This window comes from Lagopus leucura, unplaced genomic scaffold (assembly GCF_019238085.1).
Source record: "Lagopus leucura isolate 7727_CA_CO unplaced genomic scaffold, USGS_WTPT01 Super-Scaffold_100004, whole genome shotgun sequence".
NCBI lineage: Eukaryota > Metazoa > Chordata > Aves > Galliformes > Phasianidae > Lagopus > Lagopus leucura.
In genome coordinates this window covers 19,358,973-19,374,951 of record NW_024962264.1, presented here as the reverse complement: position 1 = coordinate 19,374,951, position 15,979 = coordinate 19,358,973, and the positions used below count along the sequence as shown (strand labels likewise).

Genomic DNA, 15,979 nt, shown 5'->3' with positions numbered 1-15,979 from the left:
GCGGACAATGCCACAATAATTTCTCCCGAAGTTTGTTAAATTGACCAAAATTAGGCAAATGAATGGCGGGTCTGTCGGCGACCCCGCTCGCAGGTGACGGCGCACAATGCGCTCCGGGCCAGCTGCGGGCCCCGCTTTATTTGCCCCTCTTTTCTTCGCCCCGCATTATTAAAATTTCGGCCCGATGCGACCATTCACGCTCCTCAATGGCACATTTTCCTATAGGATAATAGGCTACAAATTGGGCCTCTCCAGCGCGGGGCGGGGGGGCCCGGCCCGCGGCCGCGCCGACACAAAAAGCGGCGTCGTGTGCCAAAGGCCGCCCGCAGCCGCCCGCGGCCCCGGGGGGGGGGAGCGGGGCGGGGGGGCGTGTGCCAGCCGAGGGCCCACACCTGCCGGGTGCCCCAGCAGCACGGAGCGCCGGCACAAAGCCGCGCTGCCAGCGCTCATAAAGCCGCCCGTGTCACCGCGGCGCGTGAGAAAAGCCGGTGAACAAACGGGGCCACTCCGGCTCCGGGGACTCTCCCCGCCGTCGGGCGGAACAGCCTATTAAGGGCTTACTTAATTACTGTAATGACTCTGGACAGGCTTCACGAGGCGGTCAGCGCTGCCCGGCGGGGCGGTGCGGTGCCGCGGGGAGGTGGTGACGCGCCCCGCACGCCGCGCCCGACCCGGCCCGGCCCTGCCCCGCTCGTGGGCGTCACGTGCGGACCGGGGCGGGGGGGGGGGGGGACGTGGGGGGAGCGGGCGGGCGGCCCCCCCGGCCCTTCTTTCCCTCGCCCTCGCCCCTTCCTTCCCGCTCGCCCCTGATCTTTAATGCATACATTCCCCGGCGCGGCGCGGCTCGCCCTAATCCTCTGGGCTCAGGGGCCCGTGGGGGCCCCGTCCCCCCCAGGCGCGGCGGCTTTATAAGCGGCCCCGCGGCGCGGCCCCGCACTGCCGCCATGGCCTCGGGCCTCAAGGAGCGCAGGGTGAGCGCCGGGCCGCCCGCACCGCGCGCCCCGAGGGTACCCGCCGCGGCCCGTGACGCGCCGCCTGTTTTGCAGAGGACGCCCGTGTCCCACAAAGTGATCGAGAAGCGGCGGCGGGACCGTATCAACCGGTGCCTGGCGGAGCTGGGCCGCACCGTGCCGCTGGCGCTGGCCAAGCAGGTGGGTGCGGGCGGCGGGGCTGGGCGGGGGAAGACGGGACGGGACGGACGGAGCGCGGAGCGGGGCCGGGCTGACGGCGCGGCTCGTTGCAGGGCTCGGGCAAGCTGGAGAAGGCGGAGATCCTGGAGATGACGGTGCAGTACCTGCGGGCGCTGCACTCAGCCGACTTCCCCCGCGGCAGGGAGAAGGGTAGGTGTGGGTGCGGGGGGCGCGGCGGGGCGGCCCGGCCCCGTTCCTCGTTCCCTGCTCCCCGCTGAGCGGAGCCGCGCCCCGCCGCGCCCCGTCCCGCAGAGCTGCTCTCCGAGTTCGCCAACTACTTCCACTACGGCTACCACGAGTGCATGAAGAACCTGGTGCACTACCTGACCACGGTGGAGCGGATGGAGACCAAGGATACCAAGTACGCCCGCATCCTCGCCTTCCTGCAGTCCAAGGCGCGCTTCGCCGCCGAGCCGCTCCTCGCCGCGCAGCCGGAGCCCGACGCCGCCTTCCCGCCGCCCCCTGAGCGCCCGCCGGTCCCCCCTGAGCCCTTCCCGTGGCCGTACGGCCCCCTGCCCGCCCCCGCGGCCCTGGGCGGCCCCGGGCAGCAGCGCGCCGCCTTCCTCCCGTCCGCGCAGGGCCTGGAGCGCCGTTACCTCGGCTTGCTGGGCCCGCCGCCCCCCGGCGCCTTCGGGCTGCCGCCCGGCCAACACCCTCCCGCCGTGCTATAGGGCCGCGGCGCCGCGGACTCCGCCTGGATGGCGCCGGAAGAAAGCTACGGGCGCGGCCCCGCGTGTCTCGTGGGAAGCTTTCTCGGCTTCCCCCGGCACGGAGCAACGGGGCGCGGCGCCTCGCCCCGCACTGGGCACGCACCGCCCGCGCCGCGGCCCGGTACGGGGCCCGAGGCGGTGGGGGGGCACGGCGCTCTGTCCGGAGCGGGGCGGGCAGGCGCAGAGCCGAGCACCCGCGTGCCCCCCCCGCGTCCCGGTGCGGGGCTGCGAGCCGGGCGCGCCGCAGGATGACCGCAGTCCGTGAACCGTCCTCCGCGCTTCTGCGCGCAGGCAAACGGGCTGACGGACAGACGGACAGTTCGCCGCCGCAACGCGCCGTGCGCAGCGCGTGCCTCCCGTCCGAAGTGCCGCCGCAAAGGAAGGGAAGGGCCGTGCGGGAACAGCTCCGGCCCGCAGCCCCGGGCGCCCTCGCCGTGCTAACGGGACGCCGCGAGAGTTGTGCTCCGAGCGTTGAGCGGGTGTATGACCCCCTTCTTCCCCTTTGGCATTGTAGCATTAAAGATACAGTGTTTCCCTGGACGTATAAATTATTAATAGATTCATTTCGGGCACTGTTAACCAAATCAGACAGAACTTCCCCGGCTAAGTAGATTTTCTCTCTAGGATTAGCAGAGGGCCACCACGGACAAAACTGCCGTCATTTACATACAATTTTGCCAACTAGCACTGGCCCGTGACAGTCTTTGTATCTCGAATGTTGCTATCCGGGATGTTTTTTTTTGTCCTCTCCGTTTTCATTTGGCCGCGGAGGATAAACCCCTCCGGCTGCACAATGACCCGGCGATAAGCCTCCCACAGCCCCGCACACGCGCCCCTCGGCCCCACACCGCCGCTGGGCTCAGCTCTTCCCGCAGCCCCGGGTGCTCTGCACCTCACGCTGACGCAGCTGTCACTCACCTGGGCAGTAGGTGAGGTTACGCTCATCTCCGCAACGTTGCGTTACTGAAAACATCTCCAACTCACCGATTTATCAGAAGGATTTATTTGAGCTATTGTGGGAATAAACCATCACCAGTTAGCTCACAGAGACACACAAGCAGCTTGCATCCGTCCACTCTACATTCAGAGTTTACATTCTGAACAGGCCCAGAACCAGCAAGAATGTTCCCGTACCATGCTTATTTCACTCTGAAGAGCAGGCTTATGAGCTGAGCGTGCCCACAGCACAGAGCAGAGCGCTTCCTTCTTCCCGACTTTGCAGCACACCTCGTGCACAGCCACGGCTTCAGTACCACACTGTGTGCTTCCCACCCTCAGACACAGAGCCCGTGCAACAGGGTACAGCCCCTAAATTGAAGCAAGCAGAGTAATTTCAGGATAACTTGTCAGCTGATGGCAAGGTTCCTTTTATTTGACTTTGGTAGCACTTATGACCCCTCGTCCCACAGCAGCACAGCTCCGGTCGGTCTGTGACTCCTGGTGTCTCTGGCCCATGGGATGCCACCACACTCCTGCTCCCCTAAAGCACAGAGGATGCCTACCTGTGCCACCTTCTGCAGGGAACTGCTTTAGCAGGGAGGTTGGACCTGACGATCGCTTGCGGTCCCTTCCAAACCCTGCCATTCTGTGGCTCTGTGATTCCACCAGGATCACACTGCTCACACCAGGAGAGCACAGGGTCTGTGGCACCTGGGTGCAAAGCCCTCCCTACCCACAGCAGCTTCTTTCCCTGCTGCCTCTTTTGGAGACAGCTCATTAGTTCTGAAGCAGCTGCACACTTACCAGCAACTCCTCTGCAGAGATGGTCTGTGGGAAGGAGACCTCCCAAGCTGACAGGTGTGTGTCTGCTGAAGAGGAGCTGCAAGAAGTGGAGCTCACAGATGTGCCTGCTGCATCCATCCCCTCTGACATCATCACATTTATTTCTAGCAAAAAGAACTGCATTTTAATACACACACAGGTTAAGGCTCTGATATCTACCCATATGCCACACAGTGGCATGTTAAACCAAAACTCATAAAAAAGTGAGAGACAGCAACATCACATACATCAAACGTGAGGAAAGAGGAGTAACTTAGGAGATTCCAACTCAGAATACCAAATCCAGTTGAATGTATAAAACATTTTTAACATTCATCTTTACGCTACAGCAATGGAAACATGCAGTATATCTCAGCAACAGTAATGCAGTTAACTGGGATGAAATGAATACTCTCTCTAGAAAAATTTTGAAGTTTCAGAGATACGCCATAAAAGTTTAAAGGCAATTTAATTTTTAATAACTAATACATACTTAAAAGTGCAGTCCTCTTCTAGGAAATGAGTAATGTAATAATAATAATAAAAGCCTTCCTTACTGAGGGCATCCTGCAAGGGAACAGGGAATGCATGACGGGATCCACAACTTAGCCATTACATGTTTGGTGAACATTGTGGAGCCTGAGGGCTGCACCCACAGCCTGTGAGAGGAGTTACACCCACTCACAATGCAGTCCTGCGTTTGGAAACTCTCAGTCACCCACTGGCTCTGAGCTCAGCTGTGAGCCTCAACGCACACCCACATTGTCAGCCCTTGAAGGGTGCAGGCATTTAGAGGAGGATGCAGCTCAACCCAAGCCCTCCCAGCCAAGCTTATGGCAGGAAGTGCCTTCAGTGGCTCAGCAGCCTGTGGCTCCTTATCCCTAACCCTAGGCTTAGGCATTCTTCTAGGAAGCTGAAGTCTCAGGCTTGAAGTCTTTGAGGCTAAAACTTGGGTCTTCTTTGGGAGACCATGTTCATAATCACTCTGCCCCTCTGAAGCCACTTCTGTTGAATTCAAACGAAAGTGTACCCTGGTTAGCCCTCTGAGAGGCATAAGGTGATTAAGACATCAAATAGCAGACTTCCAATTTTGAATTGCGAGCATGAAGTTGAGCTCCAGACAGTGACAGTGTCGGGGTACTTTCTCCATCCAGGGAAGAGGGAGGGAGGATTGCTGCCCTCACACCAGCATACTTCTCTCCTGGACATGCGTGGGCTTGGGGTACTGCACGAATGAACAGCAGTACCACAGAATCCTAGAATCATCTGAGTTTAAGGAACCTTTGCAGGCCATCCGGTCCAGCTGCCCTGCACTGAACAGGGACACCTACAGCTCCATCAGGAGCTCAGAGCCCCTCCAGCCTGACCTTGGCTGTCTCCAGGGATGGGGCATCCACCACCTCTCTGGGCGACCTGTGACAGTGCTTCACCACCCTTAGTGTAAAACACTTCCTCCTTACGTCCAATCTAAATCTCCTGTCTTTTAGTGTGAAACCATTTCCCCTCGTCCTGTCACAGCAGACCCTGCTAAAGAGTCTGTCCCCCTCCTTACAGCCCCTTCGATACTGAAAGGAGGCCCTACATACACATCAAGCCTATATAGGACCTCTGCCACCATTTGGTTGGATTCAGTTTTGTTTTTCTCAGCATTTCCTAGTAGACTGTGCTGATTCTTTGCTTAAATGTGGGTTTGCTGGAGCCTCATAACTTCCCACGTATGCTGCATTAGTGCCATTCCAGAGGATGAATTCACAGAAATCAGCCTGCAAGGGTCAGTATTTTATGGCTAAGATACAGGATGGATCTTTTTGTTAATTTTTTCCCCCCAAACTAAAGTGTCCACCTGTACAACCTTACTGACTTACAACAGTGACATCATGATAGCTACAAGTGAATGTTAGCGTGCAGAATTTTGCTGTCAAAGGATATAGGACAGGAACAATTCACCTTTACTTCCAAATCCACTGCTGGGTTTTCAGGACTGAGATCTGTAGAAAGAACAATGGTAAAACCTACAGAACTAACCTCACATGTCTTCACTTTCAAAAAGAGAAAATTTATCAGGGATCAATGAGATTCATCAAGCACAGATTACACATTTTCACAAGCCTTTGGAGAACCTGAAACAACATACATTATATACAACACAAATGTATATTGGAAAGTTCTAAGGAAATCACCAGTCCTGCATGTTCCACTGTAGAACCTCTTTTGATAGAAGGATGTAATAATAATTTCCTTACATCACACACTTTATTCATACATTACCTTCTCGTTTCTTTTAAAAAAAAAAAAAAAAAGAGATTAAAAAAACAAAACAAAACACCTCCACCTTTTATTGGAGTTTTGTTATTCTCTTTGATGTCTGGAGAAGGACGGGGAAGCATTTGGAAAAAGAACAAAACCAGAAGTATATTTTTTGTTGTGGAAAGCCAAATAAAACCTGTTAGATGGCTAAGATGCATGAAAACCAATTAAATGTTGCTTAAGGTTACCAGTGCTTAAGTTGGTTACAAATTATTGTCTGCAGAAAAGTCATTACATTAAAGCAAATGAACAAAAAACAAGCTGTTTACCTACTTGTGTATATTCTGGACCAAATCCTTAGCTCCTGCAAGTAGACAAAGCTCTCTGGAGACCCCTGAAGCTAGGGCTGTTAACATGAGGAGGAGGCATGATGGAGCTGCCTCAGCAGGGACCTCACCCAACAGGTAAGTGATCCATATTTCAGTGGCTCTTGGTGCTCAATTTACCAATTGAGCCACACAGCCCTGTGTTTGCAAACATGTATGGAAAATAAAAACCTACCTTGGTCTTAAACACTCAGTTACTCTGATGGTGAAAGTGAAGTCATATGTGCAGAACAACTGCAGAGCAGGCCCTACTGCCTGCTATACTGAAGGCATGAACTGTTCCCCCAAGAAGAAAAGATGACACAACTAGGCAAAATAATCTACTCTGTTACATGCATGTGCAGGACTCAAGCTAACTCTGTGAGGCCAAAGGAACATTCTTCTGTTGTGAGGAGGCTCCCAGCATCAAAGCATCTTGAATATTTCACTTTCTCAAAGCAATCTGCTGCTCCACAGAGCAACTTAGCCTCTCCTTCTCAGAGAGCTCATTTTCTTAGTCACATGACATATGTTACATACAGTCAGTAACTGCCTTATTTTCAGCTTTGCTTTAAGCTCTCAGAAAGAGCTTCTACCACCTCTTCACAAAACAACATACAATACTGAATATGATCCACAATCAATAGACAGGGGACATAAATAAGAGAAATATGTGATGCAGCTAGAAAGATAGGCAACTGGGAGAATATAAAGGCTGTTATTCTTCTCAAAGGAATATTCTAATTTGTAGCAGTTTTGAAAATTATTTTTTTGCTTTTTGTTTGTCATAATTTTTTTTTTCCCCAAAATGGATTTGGAATTAACTTGCCTTTTCAGATTGAGATGAATTTTGAGGGCATGTGGTCAATTTCATCCTCTTCTAGCAGGAAGCTGTGAAGATTTGGGATGGATTGAAGTTCAGCTGCCAACATGTGGCTTCTTAAAGGCTCTTCAGAGAGTCTTCCAGTCACCATAACTGCAAACAGAAAAAGATAAAAACAAGATAAATTATTTTGGGAAAATGACAATTATGTTCTAGAGCACAAAGCCCCATTTAGCATCTCATCAGAATTGCCTTATTGTAAGGTAAGGATATAGCATGCCTGTAGGTCCACCAATACACAGATAGGATGCTGGCGAGTTTAATTCTTTACCCAGATTAAAAACAAAACAACCAAGGATGGGATGAGACCAATGGGATTTTTTCATTCAGGTTCCTTGAAAGCTTACTTTGTCATAAGGCAAAGTCATACCATAAAGGAAAAACCTTTCAGTGGTTTGCTAATAGAAGGATGTACTAAAACTCGTGAGCAGCTGACTTTAATCAAGCATTAAATGTCTCAAAAGTAGAGGTGCAAGAGAGAATTAATCACTCTAAGCTCTTTTTCTAATCAAGAGGGAAAAACAGGCCTTTCCAGTGGGTGATTGATCAGACTGATTTCAGACTTTCCCTTAAAATGAGCTGCTTTGCTTTGGAACACGTCTCTTTCCTTCTTTTGAATCAAGAGGGAATGCAGGACCAATAGGTCAGATTCACATATATAGGCAGGGGAAAAATCAGGGCAGCTGAATCCCACCCTCACTGCTGCCTGCCACATAATCTTATTTATCTGCACAGGTATTTCAGAGCTATAATTCTCCATGTTTCATCATGAGAAGTTCAGTTCAGTCTTCAGCAACTTTGCAAACTAAAACCTTTTTCTATCTCACCTGCAAGACTTGTTGCTCACTAAAAAAAAGAAGTCTCTCTTCTTGTGCATCTGCTATGCAGACTGAAGGCGTAGCACGTGAATCTGATGAACTGAAACAGCTGACGAATGTTTAAGCGTACCCCAGAGGCTGCTTACCCTGTGACAGATGTTTCCATTGTACTTGTCGCATGTATTGCTAGAAGAGGTGTTCTTATACATGGCCAAAAAGAAGCAAAAGGCTTCAGGAACTCCATGTATGAACAACCTGCACACAAAATCAGAAAATCCTGAATTTAAAGTACGCACATAGTAGAGGAGAAATTTGCCATTGGTTTCAGTGGAAGCCAATCCTCTTCTCTCTGTGTGGGACATTGAGTAGAGCTCCAAGCAAAGCATCATCCGGAATGTTTTAGCTTATTTTTATCAGGATTTCTTCAACAGAATGTACACAGTGTTCTGAATGAGACACTAGAAGTTAATTTCATCTAAAGCTTCAAGCTTCTTCTTAACTGATGTGTCAAGTTTATTCAGAAAGCTCGAATACCCCTAAATGGTTTGGGTGGAAGGGACACTGATGCAAAAAGTTATAAACAAGACTGCCTGGTATCATGCTGACACAATTTCTCCTTGTCACATAGCTTCCACACTATTTTACCCTAAATTCAAGCTGACAGCTGGTCAGAATTTATGCCAGTAGAAAGAGTAATGGAGTTGGTGGTATGGAACCTGCAAGGACTTGCGCACAGATCCAGCCTTATGCACTTGGCTGGCTTGATTTTATGGAGGGCTGATCTCCAGTTCAGAGGAACTGGTAAAAAAGAGGTGGAAGTAAATTGTCAGTATCATTGTCAGTATCATGGGGATTTCAGAGGAACTGGCAAAAAAAAATAGTGGTTGCAACAGTATGTTATTCCAAACTAAGAAAGAGAATTTCTCTTGGCCTTGAAAACAGCCAGTAGCAAGACTAGTGGCTATTAAATTGTCGTTCCACATGCTTGGAACTGAGACCTTAGCTACAGTCCTGAGTTTTCCAAAACAGGTTTTAACCCAGGGGACTGGAAGAGCAGCTGCTTGTCAGGACAGGACAAGGAGAAATAGCGTTGCAGGAGCAAGACACAAAGTATTTGTCCACAAAAATTCCACTGGCACTGCTCTCTTTATGCCCTGTTCATCTTTCTTCTGCTCCTGTGTATTTCTCCTCTTTAGGCTCAGATCCCAGGCAAAGTAGAGATCCTTCATCAGAGACCAGGCAGCCCCTTTCTGAAAAAGAAAACACTTATCAGTTTGATACGGCTTCTCCTTACAATTACATTTTCTTTTGTGGACAACTGTATCAATTATACCCTCAGTAAACATCATAGGTAAGCAAGAACTACAAGCATTACTGTAATACCTGCCAGTTTACTTTTGGGATGCTTTTCTTCTTAAAAGGCAGGCACAGGTATGGCAGTGCTGTGTGCCGGGCAGAAGTGCTCAACAGAACAGCAGACCAGAGGGTGTAAAACAGCTGCTGAAAGGACGGAGCATCTCCAGGTGGTTCAACCAATCTCTGTCCAGGGCACAACCACAGTCCGGCAGGGTTAAAAGGGAGGCTGGCCAAATCCATCCGAGACCTGGAAATCTTGAAACACGTAAAGCCAACACGCATCAGATGAAGAAGGCAGAAAGAAAGGTGCCCCCTAATGAGTTTTTTTTGCGCTTGGGTGAGCGAAAGGGCTGCTTCAGGAGGCTAATAACTGAAAACCTTCCAGGCTTTTGTCCGGAGAAATGGCAGGCACTTTCCATCCCTTTGAAAAAAAAAGAAGGCCTTTCGGAGTCTTCACGAGAGATGTGGATTTTAAGGGCGACCTTAGGTCATACAGAGCTAATCAAGCGAAAACAATAAGAAAATTAGACTGACAGTCAGCAAGTATCTGAGGACTTTATCAAAAAGAATTAGGAATGGACAAATTCACTGGGAGCAAAGGATCAGATCTGCAAGGTGGCATTGTATGGTGGGATTAAATTATTTATTCATTGTTAATTTATTTATTTATGTATGTGCAAATGACCTAGCTGCTGCAGGTGCTGAGGAGTTTCTGAAAAGGCCCAGTTTTAGAGCCAAGGCTAAAATATTGGTCCATTTAACTCATTCTTTCCCTTAAGGCGATCAAACAGTGACTTTTATCTAGGAGATAGAGGAGGAAAACCATATGTGTACTGGGAATGATGCGGGGTCTGAGCAGCACTAAGTACCCAAGTATTCCAGCCTCATTCAAGAATGCTGTGCAGTTTAATGTCCAGCAAATTAGCAAATGAATGCTTATGTCAATATGTGAAAAATCCCTAGTTGGTTTAAACAGATAAAAAGCCTCTTGGGAAATGGCAGGAAATGCAGGGTTTTTCTCTGTTCTTTTTTAAAGAAAGAAATAGAAACAGTACTTAATAACTTTTCCCCAAACTTACAAAAGGTTGCAGAAAACAACTGTCTACAGGGATGCTCCATCTTCTACACACATGAAATATTTCCCGTGCTGCTGCTGCAGAACTAGAAGCAGCTTTTGCCAGGCACTCTTTGAATCGCGCATTTGCTCTTCACAAGAAAACAGCCACAATCTGGGACAGATACAGAGCACATGAGATGTCATCCTGCTGTCCCTTTCTGAAAGGTGTGGGAAGCCAAAAGCCTTGGAGTGGGTCCGTCTTTCCCTGTTCCCCCTGTCATTATAAAATCAATCTCAAAGATGAAATCCATACAAACCTCTCCTTACCCCTTCTATAATTTTAACCATTAAGAGGAAAGGGCAAAAATTGTCATCTCATGTTTCCCTTGACCCAGCAGAGCAAAGCCACAGTGGGGACTCTGTGTAAGACATGACCCTGGGGAAAAAAGGAACATGAGATCTCAGCATGGGGGTTGGAGGCAAGAAGTCAAATGTATCGAAAATGACAGCACCACCTCAGTTAATGCCATGTGATAAGGGAGTCCTGCTGGGTTTTATGTCCTTCTGCAGAGACATACTTGAAGGTTGACACCAACTGGCAAGGAAGATTTCTCTCTAAATCCAGAAATGAGTTGCAGGCTTTTTGGCAGGACAGATCACGACGAATTCTCTCTCCTCAGGACAATCATCAGGAGCTACACTGGGAATAACACAACTGCTCAACAAGATGGACAAATCTACACATCTTAAAACAAGACAGGCAGGTTCGTGTAGAATGTGATCTCACATACTTCAGCTTTGCTTTTATTTCTCGTGTGGGCCATTCTTGGGTCCTCTTCTCAAAACACAGTACTCTTTATGCCACTGGGGAGTAAGGGGTACTAACAAGAAAACTAAAGATATTCTAAAGAGCAAACATCTTTAATAACACTAAATCTAAAACATTGCCTCCAATTAAAAGGTCAGGGAAAGAATTTCTCAGACCGAGGCAAAAACACAGGTTATGCAGAAAGTCACCCTACAGACAGCTTTCCTTTCTCCCTTGAATGCTAGTGAGCAAGAATGAATTTGCTTGATATAAACACCAGCACATCACAAACAAGCTCTCACTTAGCTTCTGCAGCCTGCTGGGACACGCTGCAATCAGGAGCTTCCTGAGCTCTGGTCTTAATACGCAGGCTGCCAGGATGCCTTGCTGAAAAGAGAATACAAACATACCTGCTCAAGTTGAGTCAGATGGAACTGTTTCATTTGATTTTATATAGATCAGATGATCCCTTCTGCTCTATTAAAAATCTAGTCTGCCAATCTGCTAAGACAAAGTCTTATAACCCCCAGTTTTTAAAAGCTTTTGCATGTACAGACAAACACCATAACCTCTCCCATTACCAATTTTGCCAATTTAAAGAAACTAAGCATTCTAATCCCTCCCTATATTTTTCTCTGTTGGTCACGTGGGCATAAAATCTTGGCAGTTTCTCCAGTTTCAGCCCATTTTTGCAAAAGGCATATCTAGTCCTTACTCATAGCAGCTGAGTTATCTTTAGTGAGAACTACTTTCATATCACTGTAAGAGGTACTGGGGGACTTTGTCAGGAATTCTATGCTCATACTTGCACACAGTATTTCACATTGCTTCTCCTCAGTGCCTTTGGAAATGGCATGAGCCAAAAGCTGCACCTGCCTTTTCCAGAGTCACATAGCACTGATAGCTCAGCCATCTCAGGCACAAGCTGCACAACCCAGCCATCTTCCTGCTCATTATTCATACACAGAGAGCCCCAGCTCACAAGAGAAATACTTACTAGTAGTAATAAGGGCACAATATAGTACTGAATTTCAAGTTCCGAAGACCATCCAATTCACCTGCATTGACTCTGGCTTAAACTGTCCTAGTTTAAGCACTCATCAGCTCTCGTGGCCAAAGGATGCCCAGGAGAGATTCCCCTTTGCTCTACTCTCTAATATGCAATTGCCCCCTGACTGCATAGCAGTTACTCATCAACTATTTCTGGCACCTATGGCCCAGACTGATTCATGAAGCTGTAGTGCAGCAGATTACAAAGACACTAGATGGGCAAATCTAAGCAATGGAATATGGACAAACTAGAGCAGGGAGACACTGGCACATCCAGAGCTTTCCATAGTTACATAGGCAAAGAGCTAAATTCATACAATTCAACATAAATCTTCTGGGAATGCCAGGAATTCAACACTTAGCCTTGAAGGGAATCTTGTGAGCAAATGCCCTTATTGTCAAGTCAATACAGGATATAAAATTACCAAAGGTTTCTCAGAGCTCCTCCTGTGGAAAAGTTTTTCAATGGAGAACAGAACTGAGTGGAAAGTAGAGATCTCATGCTGCTGAACATTATTAAAATCATACTTCTCTAACACTGTGGGTTTATTTCAGTGCTCTCTTGTTACAAACAAACAAACAAAAATCCCACTCATTTTGAATTCAGAAACCACATGGACCACTCTGCAGGACACTGAGCTCAACACTCACTAAGTTCAAAAGACTATGCTACAGTCTCATCCTTGCCAAGGGACAAAGCATGAGTTCATGCGTTGTTTCTGCCTCTACTTTCATACATGCAGGTCAGACACTCAAGCACGTTTTGCTTTGGGGTTTTTTTAAGATGTATCATGGCTTAACATTGTTTTCTTTAATTCTATCATTAGTTTATGATTTGGATGTACAGAGCCAGTCTGCCAGGATTGCTGAGAAGTTCTGGGCATTTTTAAAACACAGAAGGTAAAGGAGCATAGCTAGATATTGTATCAACCTTTAAGAAAGGGAAGGCTGGGCTCTCCTTTCAGCTGGAGGGATGTGGTTCAGGCTCCAGGGAAGCCCTCCCATGAATTCAAGCTGTAACATCTACAGCCTACTTCTTACAGACTTCTGGGATGTTTGCCTTTTCCACGTAAAGGCATTCTGTATATGGATAGGAGTGAAGCCAATGCAAAACTGGTGTGGTGTTTTTATGTTCAGCTGGGTACCTGGATTTTTACAGCTCCTCAATGATTAAAAGGTAGACAAAGTGATAAAATGAGTCAACAAAGAAAATTATGCTCTCTTAAGTGTCAAATTTTTTCCTTTTTGATAAAAGACCTTTCCTAGCAGATCTAGAGACTTCACTAAAGCACAAGATGCTTTTAAACAAGAATAACAGATGAAGTGCATTTGAATGGATGGTGACTCTTGTTCTAACAGTCATCAGCTGAAGGCTAAGGGCAAATGGACAAAATGCAGAAGACTGTAAAGAGAGACATGCAAAAGCAAAACATTGTGAAGACAGACATTATTTAAAAATTCCTGTCAAAGCCAGACAATTTGCACTAGTGAATATATCAATAACTGACCCAAAGACCCTTAAGAAGAGGAAGTTTGGCTTGGCTGATCACTCAGCAAGGCAGACATCACAGCACTAAGCACAGTGCAGATCTGCCCTTTTGGGTTTGTTCCATGATGACAGTTGCAGCCTACTGTAGGGAACCAGCTTTAGCAGGAGAGTTGGACTTGATGATCCCCAGATGTTCCTTCCAGCTGCAACGATTCTCTGTTATCATGCATTTTCAGATATACTTTGTATTTTCCTTACCACTCAAAATGTGCAAGTGCTGCTCAGTGAAACACTGATTTAGTCCCCAACTTCAAAATTTGGAGTCAGAGCTGCTACAGCATCTTCAACTAGCAGTGTATCTATTCACTGAAGCCCTGTTCACGTTTAGTCCTAAAAAAATGTAACAGTTCAGGACCACAAGTTGTTTTTCAAATACTAAAACATGACCTTAAATACCTTGTGTAGGAGGAAGGATGAATCCTTAACATTCAGACCACGTGGTTGCTCACAACTTGTATGTGTTCTTTCACATAGTATAAATTCTTCTCAACTGTATCTGAGCTAATGGATAAAATAGTGCAGGGAGAGCTTCCATTGCCCAGCAGCCCAGCTCTGCTTGGGTGTCATCAGGGAATGAAAGTGTGAATCAGAAAGATGTCTGGCACTCAGTCTTTGTCTCCAGAGATTTCCTAGTGGTCCTGCAGGATAACAGTTCAGTTTGCTATGAAGAGAAAACATACAGGAAAAGAAGGCACAGAGTTGGGAATAATTGTGCTGGATACAACAGAGGCCTCTCAAGAAGTTTACAGAAGATCATAATACAGACACTCTGCCCTTTCCAGAGACAAGCATAATGTGTCTTACACTTACATGTGAGATAATTATGTGAAAATATAGAATCATAGAATTGCTCAGGTTGGAAAAAAATGTTAAAGATCATAGAGTCCAACCACAACCTAACCATACTATCCTAACTCTAACAACTCCGTTAAGTCATGTCCCTGAGCAGCACATCCAGATGCTTTTTAAACACATCCAGGGATGGTGACTAAACCACTTCCCTGGGGAGCCTATTCCAGTGCTTCACAACCCTTTCTGTAAAGAAGTTTTTCCTGACATCCAACCTAAACTTACCCTGGCACAACTTGAGGCTATTTCCCCTCGTCCTGTCACCAGTGAGAAGAAACCAACCCTGCTCTCACTGTAGGCACCTCTCAGATATTGGAAGAGAGCAATAAGATCTCCCCTCAGCTTCCTTTTCCCCAGACTGAACAGCCCCAGTTCCTTCAGTCTCTCCTCATAGGCCATATTCTCCGAGCCCTTCACAAGCCTTACTGCCCTTCTTTGGACCTGCTCCAGCACCTCCATGTCCTTTCTGTTCTGAGGTGCCCAAAACTGAACACAGTACTCGAGAAGAGACCTCACCAGTGCCGAGTACAGGGGCAGGATGACTTTTGCCCAGTCCTGCTCACCACACCATTCCTGACACAAGGCAGGATGCCACTGGCCTATAGTTTGTATTGATTAGAATCTTCTAGGAAAACAAACAAACAAACCACTAAGAATATTAGTATAATTAAAAATCTGCCCAGCTGCAATAACTTAACGGCTAACAACTGCTGAGAAACTAACGCAACGCCTAAAAGCGAGGTTCTAAATGCTACCAGTTGGTAAAACTGCCGCGGATTCGAGATGCCCTCAGTTCAGGTCGGGGACGCAGCACCTCGCGTGCCTGCACGCTCCTCCCAGACAGCAAAGAAGTTCTAAACGCATCGGACGGGGACACGAGGACGCCGCGAGGGGGCCGGGCTGGCCATGCGGCGGCAGCTGCAGCGGAGCCGCCGCGCCCCCTGCAGACCCGGCAGCGCCACGGCGGGGAGTGCGGCCCCCCATCCCGAGGCAGCGAGCGGGAGCGGCTGCCTGCAATAGCCGCCCTCCCGGCTGCCGCTCTGCCCCAGAGAACCTGCGGTAGGTGACTGCGTCACCCTCGCTTCCGCTGTATTAAAGAAAAAAAATCCAAGAAAAGCTATGCAAAATCTGAATTTGATCTAAAACTCATGGATGAGTAAGAAAGAAGCCAAGCCATGCGTTTGTCCGTGGTTTACCCCGAGGAAGCTGTGCTGAAAGGCATCCCCTGGTTGTCCATCAGCCGCCTTTTCCACCTCGTTGTACAGCTGCCGTGACCGAGGTCAAGTGATATGTCAGTCTGTCAGATCACACAGGGAGGCAGTGGCTCTTCTCGGAT

At 48.3% G+C, this 15,979-nt stretch overlaps 1 protein-coding gene and 2 long non-coding RNA genes across 15 annotated transcripts in view; 1 reads left to right on the top strand and 2 right to left on the bottom strand.

Moving 5' to 3' along the window:
• The first annotated feature begins 907 nt into the window (after positions 1 to 907).
• HELT (helt bHLH transcription factor) lies at positions 908 to 1,974 on the top strand. The gene is made up of 4 exons (XM_042870504.1): positions 908 to 971; positions 1,047 to 1,151; positions 1,244 to 1,340; positions 1,443 to 1,974. Exons 1-4 carry the CDS (start codon positions 945 to 947, stop codon positions 1,859 to 1,861), a joined length of 648 nt encoding a protein of 215 aa, XP_042726438.1. The 5' UTR covers positions 908 to 944; the 3' UTR covers positions 1,862 to 1,974.
• A 919-nt stretch (positions 1,975 to 2,893) lies between these two features.
• LOC122179999 lies at positions 2,894 to 7,085 on the bottom strand. The gene is made up of 3 exons (XR_006178892.1): positions 4,155 to 7,085; positions 3,644 to 3,786; positions 2,894 to 3,208 (listed from the first exon to the last, which is right to left on the bottom strand). It is a non-coding gene; the product is annotated as an uncharacterized LOC122179999 (long non-coding RNA).
• A 21-nt stretch (positions 7,086 to 7,106) lies between these two features.
• LOC122179997 overlaps positions 7,107 to 15,979 on the bottom strand; it is a 33,226-nt gene continuing 24,353 nt past the window's right edge. For 8 of the 13 annotated variants that reach the window (XR_006178884.1, XR_006178880.1, XR_006178882.1 and 5 more), the window contains 4 exons: positions 15,840 to 15,979; positions 9,358 to 14,455; positions 8,121 to 9,224; positions 7,107 to 7,249 (listed from right to left, as the gene is read on the bottom strand). The exon at positions 15,840 to 15,979 is cut by the window's right edge and continues 22 nt beyond it. This is a non-coding gene — a long non-coding RNA (uncharacterized LOC122179997). Of the gene's footprint in view, positions 7,250 to 7,983; positions 9,225 to 9,357; positions 14,456 to 15,839 lie in introns of all 13 variants that reach the window. The other 5 variants (XR_006178890.1, XR_006178886.1, XR_006178888.1 and 2 more) reach the window with 5 other exon arrangements.

Bases quoted from the DNA above. Each gene is read 5' to 3' on its own strand.
- HELT (XM_042870504.1), top strand. From the start codon at position 945: ATGGCCTCGGGCCTCAAGGAGCGCAGG. The intron at 972-1,046 runs GTGAGCGCCGGG...CCTGTTTTGCAG, and splicing joins CGGGCCTCAAGGAGCGCAGG to AGGACGCCCGTGTCCCACAA. The intron at 1,152-1,243 runs GTGGGTGCGGGC...GGCTCGTTGCAG, and splicing joins CGCTGGCGCTGGCCAAGCAG to GGCTCGGGCAAGCTGGAGAA.